An 11,231-nucleotide genomic window follows, 5' to 3' on the forward strand; every position below is an offset into this window, starting at 1 on the left:
GAATATTAGAAATTGCTAATCTTTCACTTGATAAGCCTGCATTAGAAGCTATGATATTTATTGAAGATGATATAGAAGTTCAAAGACAAACCACTGAAGAAGCTAGTCCTATCAATCCTTCTATTGAATAGTTGAAACTTCATTTGCTAGACAATTTATGTTTTTGTTTTTGTTTTTGTTGTTGTACTAGACATTTAGTACTTACTTTAATTTTGATATTATAAGCTACAATGCTACAAATGATGTTGCTTTCATTTTTTTGTCATTTCAAATATTACGTTTTGATTACTTTCCTTATTTTTATGTATGATTTATATTATAATGCCATATACGCGCCGTACCCTTTATCATTTATTTTAAAGAATTGACGTGTCCCGTATCTGTATCATGTCGTATCCGTGTCGCTGTATCCGTATCGGTGCAACATAGATGAATAGTCAGGGGTTATTAATAAATTAAAAATTTTATTTTATTCGTAATTGAATGATTTTATTAGCTTAATATATGGTTTTCTATATGAAAATTTATGTAAACAAATCAATGAATTAAATGAAATAGCAATCAACCTCAAATTCTTTTGCTAAAAATAATGATTATAATCGAATAGTTAACATTAAATGTTAATCATATTTATTGGATTAAATAGAAACTTTAGGCTCAAATAAACATACTAAAAATGAATCTAAATTATATAATTATAATTTAAGCATGTGACCACTTTGATAAGATATTTACACATAATTATTTTATTGATAATCAATCTAAAAATTGGAAATCAAGGCAATTAAAAATTTAAAAATTATGAAATATTTTTGTAATATTAATAAGTATAGTGTTAAATCAATTATTTTTATTTGTATTTATCTTCTTCGAGTGTTAAATCAACCTTTCCTATGGGAATAAACACTCCCCAAATAATTTGAGTTCTTAAAGGGTCAAATCGCCTATGGGTGCCATGGCTCTCACAAATCCAAATTAGTTAATTCTTCTTGGTCTTTTTGGCCTTCCTTGTGTTGAACCTTAGTGAGGACGAGTCTGAAATAACTTTTGAAAATTAATTCTTCTTGCACCAGTTATGACCATTTTGGCCATGATAAAGAGAATGGGTGTAAAAAGCAAACCTTAATTCTTGGCAAGTTAGTCTAAATTAGTTAAACAAAAAGAAACAATAATAAATCCTCATTTAATCCCGATAGTAAAAATTTTTACAATATCATATTTGTCGCATTATTGATGCCATTCTTATGGGAAACTTTTTTCATATAAGAGCTTGAATTAACATTAATGTCCTATATTGAAGGGAGTAGCTAGAGAGGGGGTTGAAGGTAAACTTGAATTATGGAGGTCAACCTTAGAGTCTAAAGGTTTTCGCTTGAGTAGATCTAAAACAGAATATATGGAGTGTAATTTTAGTAGTAATAGACCTAGTGAGGGGATTGTGACTTTGGGCGATCAAGTCATTAATAAGAGTACACGTTTTAGATATCTTGGATCTATTGTTCAGAGTGATGGTGAAATAGATGGGGATATTATCAGCAGAATTCAAGTTGGATGGTTGAAGTGGAGGAATGCATCGGGCTTGTTATGTGATAGAAATGTACCCCTCAAACTTAAGGGAAAATTCTATAAGATGGTAGTGAGGCCTGCAATGCTTTATGGTGCTGAATGTTGGCCTTTAAAAGAGAAGCATAATACTAAGTTAAGTGTGGCAGAGATGAGGATGCTCAGGTGGATGAGTGGCTTTACCCTTAGAGATAGGATACGAAATGAGCATATACGTGAAAAGGTTGGAGTAGCTCCAGTAGAAGATAAGATTAGAGAAAGTCGCCTTAGATGGTTTGGTCACATAAAACGGCGGCCTTGCGATGACCCGGTTAGGAGTGTAGCCGACCCCACGTAGTGGGATAAAGGCTTGATGTTGTTGTTGTTGTTGTTGTTGTTTTATTAAAAATTAATCCATGTCCCTCTACATAAAAACTGGCATGGAAGTTTATGGACTATTTATATTGTCTTTATATTTTGTAAAATCTAAGACATTTTGCAACTTAGGCATCAAGTTTGGGCCTAAATAATGATAGGATTGTATTACTGCATAAGTCGTTGGAAGAAAAGTAAACGTCAACTAAGCACGATTTTGAATTGAAATGATAATCATTCAATAAAACATTTTAAGCAGCTTCTTGTATGCATGCATGGATAAAGTAATTAGCAATAAAATGTACTATAGAGAAGCAAAACCTGTAACCTGAGTTCTTTATTATTTAATCACAATGCGGCTGTCTCCATAAATGTAATCACTTGCTAACTTTGGTTAAGATACAAATTGTTTTAAACATGGAATCATGTAATCTAAAGATCGCAACCTTGAAAATCTAATACCATGATATAAATTCAAGAACCTAATTTCCTAAATCACATTGAAGAATGTGGTTATCTTCTCCTTAGAGAACAATTATAAGAATGAAATAAGTCAAGAAGCTGCTTCCATAAAGGGGGAAGATTATTATTTTCTTACCTGTCATAACTATATGGCTACCAAGAGTTTCGTTAAGGTCTTAGTGACTTTGATGTTTGGATTTTGTAAGATGTATTTTATGATAGAAATGGGTATAGGGCTATTAGTTGCAAGTATTATTAGTGTAAAATAAAAGCATGCAAGGATTTTGATTTTCTTAGCATTTGGTTTGAAATAAATCAAATGCAAAGCATTTGTGTAGGGGATTTGGAATACCTAAAATGCCTATTTTTTGACGAATTTGGATCGCCAAAATTGGCTGAAATCCAAATGCAGGAAAAACTCAATCTATGACTTCATATTCTTCAATGGCGAATGCCCAACTACAGTTGCTGCCGACTTCATATTCTTCATTGGCCAATGGCAACTCTTTTCTCACTTGAAACATAAATGATTTGTCTTTCTATAACTTGGAAAGAGGGAAATTAGTTTCTTACAATTTGTTTAAGTCTAAACATTAAGTACACTGAAGCAGGACTGTAAAATTTTCTCAGAAAATTGTGGTTGGTAAGCCTAACATGCCAGTGCCAAATTGTAGAATATTTTGTTTTTGGATCTTCTACAAAAATTGGCTAGATCCTAGTTAGAGTTTTTGGAATTGCTGGGTTGATTTGTTTCCTAAATCTTCAAAAGCAATGGAAGCTGCCCTTATATAGCTTCGGTTCAGCAAGACAATGTGGTTTGATCCTGTATTTAGTATCTGGATAGCTTTGGGGCTATGAAAATTAAAGGGGATTATCCATCTAATATTTAAAAAGTTTGACGCTGCGAGTAAAAATATAAGAATTCCTGCTTAATCTTAATACCAAAGAAAGGAAACCTTGTGACCAAATATGGTATATGATGTCTTAGAGTCTAGGATTTGCTAATGCAGATCTAGAAGTAGATGCAAACTTTAAAGCACACTTAACTTTGATAATCATAAACTTTTAGTTTTAAGAATTGTTTTTTACGTGTAGTTTAAAACAAAAAGTATGACTAGAATCAGTGCATATGAAAAATCTATAATTTTCTATTAGAAATAACATTTTGAAATTCGTAAGCATGAAAACTCATGCAACTAATTTAATTTCTTGCACCCATTAAATTTCATATTGTATCAATGTTGAAATAAATCCTAGACTCAAAACAAAAACAAATCTTAGAGAAAACAAGTTAGAATAGCAAATAAATAAATAACTAAGATAATACATCCCCTTGTACAAGGAGATACCTCTTCTAAAATCATTCTAGTATTTAGCTCGCTCAAGATGTTGATTAGAAGGCATAGCGTATCCAATCAGAAAAATAATGGCAATTTTACATGTCTCATATGCCCTTTATGTAATCACAGAGCCTCGTTGGATTTCTCTTATTAAATAATTATCCATCCAAAATGTTGCACGCAACAAAGAATTAGAAATCCTTAATCCAAAATTTCCAAAAATCTTATACTGCAAATCCTGCACCTAAACAATCTCAAAATTCCACTTGGTCACCATAGGTCCAACCCATTGCTTGAACCAATTAAGTGAGGAACCTCAAATCACCAAATCCATCCTACTGTCAGAAATCTACTATTAAAGTTCCAACTTATGCCAAAGGAACAGTCGTAGAAAAAAAGACTCTGAAGCACCAATCGGGAGCCTCCAAACTCCACTGCACAAAGCAGATATCTTGACATCAATTTGCTTAGTTCGAAGAACTTCGTGTTCGATGGTTTATTCAAATTATATTTATTCTAGGCATAATTGTTCCACCTCTTGCAGAGAAAATTCATCATCATATAATTATCTATGAATCAGTTATTTAACATTGTATGATATTATTGGTATTAATCATCATTAGTCAGTTTGATTTCATTCCCACTAATTGTTTTGAAAATATTTTTGGCAGGAAAACTTAAGAATTGTGCTGATGGTTAGAGAGAAGTGAAGGCACTGATTAATAGTTATTGATATGAAGTCTACTCAAATATATTAGAAACATGACTGCTACCTTATTTGATTTTGAGATTTCGAACTTATAAGCATTTATTTGGATTCTTTTTATGATTTTCTTATGGCGTCATTTTTATAGCATTTAGTTTCTTTAGAATTCTAATAAGAAAGCTTCTAGGTTTAGACAAATTATTACATTATCACCTAATTTTAATTTAACATATTTCTTATTTGAATCTTCAGTAGATTTATAATTATTCAAGTTAACAGTAAGAATCTGATGCATGCTAATATGATATGATAAGTAAAGAAAAATATAATTTGCTTGTATGATTCCTAATTATGGCACTTTAAGTAATTCGAAGTAAAGGAGAAAATGAAAAAAATAAAATAAAATTGTTATTTTTAAGTTTCATAAAGTTTTCTTTTGATAACTGACAAATTAAATAAATGATTTGTTTATTATATTGACATACAATCTCTTTGATAAGATTAATTCAAATGGCTTAAAGATTATTCCTATACTTTTGATTTCAACTAGATTGTTGGATTTTGAATTTTGTATTTTCTTGAAGGAAATTATCTTGAATGAGTTCTTTGATATGTTGATTAAACTTTGCTTCCTCTAGGAGTTTCCTTTTTAGAAATTTGCATGTTCAAATCCCCCAAAAAGCTGCTGAAATCTTACTGAATTACGGTGCATTCAACGCTGTTCGCGTCTGTTCCCGCAATTCCTACACGGAACGTTGAGCTTCAACACCTCACATTAATAAAACTAAGACGAGGCACTATTGTTAACTTTCTTGCGCACACGCACTCCCTCTCTTCCTCATACAGCCGAACTCCAGAGCCGAGCTACCTCTTCTTCCTCTCGTACACCCCACAGCCAGCTGCGATCCTCCTGTTTGAACATTCAGCCGAACCAAACCTCCACAGCCGCAAGACTCCACCCATTTCATCTCTCTACTTTGGCCCTTGCCCGCTTCCACGTGATTCCAACACTTCTACCTTAATCTCGTCGACCAAGCCGCACGGGCTCTGTCCAGTCCATGCTCGACGCTCAGTTGACCTGCTCGACAGGCCTCCACAATCCACCAGCTGCAACTCACTTCCTCCTGCTCCGAGTCATATAGCTCGCATCTGCCAATCCAGTTGCCAAGCTCGCCCCAGATCCCGCCTCCAGCACCGTGATCCCATCGATCTTGTACTTCTAAGCCACTTTCTCTTTTTCCCTATAGCAATCACATCTCCATAATTGATCCCATCTGAAATCCCCTCTAATATGCCGATTCACCTCATACCCAATGCCCCTACTCGCCTTCTATTCGAACATTCAACCGATTCCCTTACCTGTACTCGAGTATCCTCTTTCAGCCTAACCACATCCATTCGACACGTCCTGCTTCTATTTGCTTTCGATTGCTTTTGCAAGCCAACATCAATCTCCTGCTTCCAATCGATCATTCCTATTCTCAAATCAAGCCCCCACACGATTGATTGTGCTAATCTCCTCACAATCACCTCTAATCAGCAAGCCTAATCCTCACTTCAACTATATCCAACCTAATCGAAACCACACATCAACGGTTTGTTTTTATATTATTATTAATTAATATTATTTGTTATTATTAAAAAAAGAGAAGTAAAAAGATAAAAAAAAAAAGAGAAGAAGAAATTTCAAAAAAGAAGGAAGAAAAAAGAAAGAATAAAAAAGGTAGAGAAAAGAATAAAAAAAAAGATTTATATAGTCTGCATTTCGCCGACACCGCCGTTGATCACCTCGCTCAGGTATAATGTCCCTAAACCAAAAAGCTATCAAATCTCGCATTCGACATTCGTTGCACGTCAGAGGACCTCTTATATATGCTCTTCGTAGCGTGGTGGGAGGAAACCCAGTGCGACGCTTGCGGTGTGGTCGGTAGACCATGTACATCCTCTTTCTAGCATGGAAGAGACGACTCTAAGTACCCGTATGCGCATCAGTGATTGTGAAAGTGTTCAGATGACACTAGAAAGTGCTCTGATACCACTTGAAAGTTCGTTTGGGATGTTAGGCCCTATGAACTTACTCAAAGCTAATTAAGAGAGAGAGGTGAATTGGTAAAAAAAAAATTCTTTCAATTAAAACACAAATCAAAACCAATGTCACCAAAAAGAAAACCAAATGCGGAAATTAAATGCGGAATTAATAAAGGAAAGAACACACCAGATTTATAGTGGTTCGGTCAAACCTTGACCTACATCCACTCCTTGGAGGCACCCTCTAAGTATTGCACTAAACTAAGTGTCTCTCCTTTTGCCCCCACAGCTAGACGGAGAAGCCCTTACAAAATGACTTCCACCTTCCCCGGTGCGGCGGAGTCGCCGGGTCTTTTGACACCAAAGAGATCTTCTTCTTTGGTGAACTTTCCTCGAGACAAGCCTTGAATCCGACGGTATTCAGGTGCGAGCTTGCCGGAGCAACCCTGTGGAACCCCCTCCACACTCCCTTGAGTCCCCCCTCACAGGATCTTCTCCCTCTCTCAAACTCCACCATTTTCTCACTCCCTTTCAAGCTCTCTCTTCAAGTTTCCCCCAAAAGAACGAAGTTACAATGGCTGCCAAAGGCACTTACCAAGTGTCATGTCATAGCTTAAATAGAAGATCTCAAAACGAGCTCATTAATGGAAGTTGCCGACATTATCGTCCAAAACAATACTAATATCGTTCTGTACGATCAGTGCAATTTAAGCCCAATCAGTCGGGACGATTTGAGACGATCAGAAGAAATTTGTTCATATCGTCTCGGATGATAATATATCGTTCTGGACGACCAGAACAAATCGTGGAATATCATCCTGAACATCGCCCTGAAAAATAGCTGTCTGATGTCCAATCGTCCAGCGTATCGGCCTGGACGATTTTGCCATCGTTCAGGATGATTTGATCATGCAATCAAGTCATAATTGCTTTTCTTTTGGAAAAATTGCCCTGGATCGTCCTGGACGATATTTTATAGTCTTGGACGATGTCCAAAAATAAGTAATTCCTAAGTAGATCTGGCGGTAGATTCTTTCTGTTTTGAGCATATCGTCCTGGCCGATACAAAATTGTCCAGGACGATGTGTTTTGCATAATGACGGCTGCTTTAATGAGGATGCCCTAATTAGGGTTTCTGTTTTTGATCTGATCGTCCAGGACGATATAAAATCGTCCCGGACGATGTTACCAAAAACAGTAAACTTTAGGGAACAGTCAGAAATCTTCCAAGTTACAAAGTATCAGGAGCCACACTAAATACAATAGACTCAAGAAAGGAAAAAGTATACAAACTGACTCAGACCTAGTCTACCCAATCTTGAGCTGGTTCCAAATTGCATTCTGATCGTGTGGACCTGAAATGTCAGTAAATAAGGCCGTCGTAGAGAAATAAAAGTGTTTGCTATCATCAAAATCATAAATCATGAAAACAGATCTGCAACAGATTGTGGGGAAAGCAATTGCGTATTTCGAAATAGGTACTTCGAAGACTCATACACGCTCTTCATAGCGTGGTGCCGTGGTGGGAAGGCTCAGGCTCTTAGATTTCCTCTAAACAGGAGACACACATGGGGAGGCTGCCGAATTTTTCGCTAACAGGGGACCTAAAATTGGACAACAGGGGACCTAATATTGAACAAATGATGATGAACTGAAGTTGAATTTGAACACATATAGGTGATCAGACATTAAATAAAGAATAATGCAAATTCACATTAAAATGTAAATGCTAATTAATGGCTCTAATATTCAAATGAAAATCAATGAATAATTGACTTGTAATGAATATGATATCTCGCTCACGAGCAAAGGACTTGTAATGTGCACAATAATCTTCTTATAAGTGACCATTCACATAAGAACTATAAGGAACATGCAATGATCGTGACCATTCACATACAAGTGTATGCTGAGGACTTGTAATGAACAAAATAATGCACCTACAAGCAAGGACATGAACCTACCACACACACAATAGTTCACTTACAAGTAGCTACAGGAAGCTTGTGAATGTTCGTGGATGACTGTAAATGACAATAAAGATTAATTAACCTGCAACATTTGAATAATTGCAAGCAAAGTTTTAACTAGCAATATAAGCAAGCGCGTTGAACTCTACAAATGATACTGCATAACATGTAAGGAATGCGATGTGTCTACAGATTGAATGAGAAAGTGTTAAAGAAGGAAAGCGACCACTTTGCCATTGAGTCCAATTGGTTTGCAGGCAAATATGTCAACTCGCCTATAGACAACAGTCCTGATTGTCATCCTACAAGCATATGCCAAAGTATTATTGTAAATACAACTCACTTACAAGCAATGATGAAATTTCATATAGTTGGATTGCAATGGACATAGGGAGGTGCAATGAATGCAATGACATCTGCATTCAATATCGACATACGACCAAATCCATTAAACCCTACAAGCAACAATGGGACTCAATATACGATGAATTGTCAACTAAGATGTGTTTGAAAAGTTCGAATAAATATATCATCTTATGCAATTAATGTCACTTAATTATATATGAACATACCAATATGCAAGTAGATACGCTAGAGCTCATGCAAATGACGACAATGGACATGTATTGATTACAAAGACACCCTAAATAGTCAAGCACTTATCAAATGCACGAGTCCCCTACAGGCGAAGGAAGTCGACATGCAACGAACGCTACATCATCCCTTCAGCCAACATTAGTTAGTGGACAAATGTATATCACTAGCCAATGAGCATAAAGGGGTTAGTGATGAATGTAGCAGTGCCCTACAACCTACACCAGAATACGAGCGAGCATATTCAACATTGCAAGCTATAATCAACAATGATTATTGAGGATGTCCAATGAATAACATCCTTACAATAAATGTCAAAATACAAAAAAAGTATATTGAGCTTCGCAAACAACGAAAGGAATTCGTAGTTTAATTACATGCAGACAATGATGCCTCCCATACATACACACAAGAAAATTGTGATGAGTAGGCTGACATGCTCAATGTACGTAATGATACGGCCAAGGAGATATGCTCAATATATGTAATGATACGGTCAAGGAGATTACGATAGTCAATTTATAATATTCACACAAGCCTTGCAAAAGATATAATAGCCCTTGCAATGAGTGATAACATATATATCACAAAAGTAACAGATCATCTACGAATATAGATACACCCATAATAGGTCCTCTACGAGTAAATGTATAAGTTCCTTATAGAAGAAGGGAATTGACATGCAGCGAAGGCAGATATCTACAGGTGATGAATGGAATAACTATTGCGCATACAGTAATCCATCTGTGGGTGGCAGCAAATAGTGTGTAGTAGAATACTGAGTCGTCCTGACGATTGAAGATGAGTGCTTATTAAGCAAATACACCAAGCCTCTATAAGCCACGGTGATTAGCATGCAATGATTGTATGAATGCCCTCACAATTGACATGCAAGGAGAGATTGATGAGAGATGCGAGCTCCTATGAGTCATTGTAGAAAACCTCTTGTGTATGCAAAGTGCCATCCACGAGCAAATACAAAAGATCTCCAATAGATGCCAGTATCTACAAACACATAGTAGAAGACTACTTAGTGCACGACATCCTATTTCTATAAAGCAATGGAAACCCGTAGTGCGACGCCATGCCATTAAATCTGCAACATATATATAAACGGATAGAAGGTGTGTGCAAAATCTCAAGTGAAGTCCTGTGCATTCATCAACAATAACTCATATGCAAGAAGCATCAAACAACCATAGTGTAACGACACGACACTGGATCTGCAACATCCATGCAAGTGGATAGAATACATTTATAAATTCCATTAAAAAATAATGTTATGCCACCAAATTTGTAACATGCATACAAGTGGACAGAAGATGTGTGCAAATTTCTAAATTAAGCCTTGCTCATTTCTCAATAACAACTCATTTGCAAGATCCAACAAATAACTCATGGCGTAGCACCACGCCACCGGATGTGCAACATACATATAAGTGGACAGAAGATGTTTGCAGACTTCTATATAGAGCGCTGTGAACATTCAAATGCTGATCATTCGCACAACTGATCAAATCCAAATATTTTAAAATTCCATCTCACATGCACTACAACATGTGCACATGCAAATATGAAAGTATAAATGCAATCATATTAACATGTATACATATAAGAATATATATCCACACGGGCTACAGCGAGCGTGTTGTAGTTACACACATGTCGCCTGAGGATGTTGTGCGTGTCAAGAGATGAATCTAAGTTTGAGCCCAATCCTTTAATTTGCGTAGATATAAGTTGATATGGCTCGAACTATCAAGCAAATGTTTGGTTGCGATATCGATCGGCTATGTTGAACCGATACGGATACGGCGACACGGATACGACACGATACGAATACGGGACACATCAATTCTTAAAAATACAGGATACAGGTACTGCGCGGACACGCCATTATAATTTATAAATCATACATAAAAAAAAACAATCAAAGCATAATATTTGATATGACAAAAAAATGAAAGCAACATCATTTGTAGCCTTGTAGTTTATAATATCAAAATAAAAGTAGGCATTGAGTCAAGGGAAGAGTGAAAACTTATTGCCTGATAAGAATTTTGTGGCATGATTACACTAATATTATTGCATGATTTGGTGGCATGTTTACTGAATAACATATAAGAGCTAAACTTTTTTTTTCATTTAAGAAGACATACAAGCTATAGTAACATGATTTTTTTAATACATGAATAAAAAATCAAAGCATTACAA

The 11,231-nt window shown here is 35.7% G+C and overlaps 1 protein-coding gene across 2 annotated transcripts in view; it reads left to right on the forward strand.

Annotated features, from left to right (window-relative positions):
• Positions 1 to 4,524, forward strand: part of LOC110100300 (gamma carbonic anhydrase-like 2, mitochondrial) — a 24,993-nt gene extending 20,469 nt beyond the window's left edge. Inside the window, exon 2 of one of the 2 annotated variants that reach the window (XM_028698524.1) lies at positions 2,792 to 2,913. In XM_028698524.1, the coding sequence (XP_028554357.1) occupies positions 2,792 to 2,898 (107 nt within the window). In that variant the 3' untranslated portion in view covers positions 2,899 to 2,913. Of the gene's footprint in view, positions 1 to 2,791; positions 2,914 to 4,390 lie in introns of those variants that run through there. The other variant, XM_020827740.2, reaches the window with a different exon arrangement.
• The last annotated feature ends 6,707 nt before the right edge of the window (positions 4,525 to 11,231 follow it).

Source organism: Dendrobium catenatum, unplaced genomic scaffold (genome assembly GCF_001605985.2).
Source record: "Dendrobium catenatum unplaced genomic scaffold, ASM160598v2 fragScaff_scaffold_1102, whole genome shotgun sequence".
In the NCBI taxonomy this organism is placed as follows: domain Eukaryota; kingdom Viridiplantae; phylum Streptophyta; class Magnoliopsida; order Asparagales; family Orchidaceae; genus Dendrobium; species Dendrobium catenatum.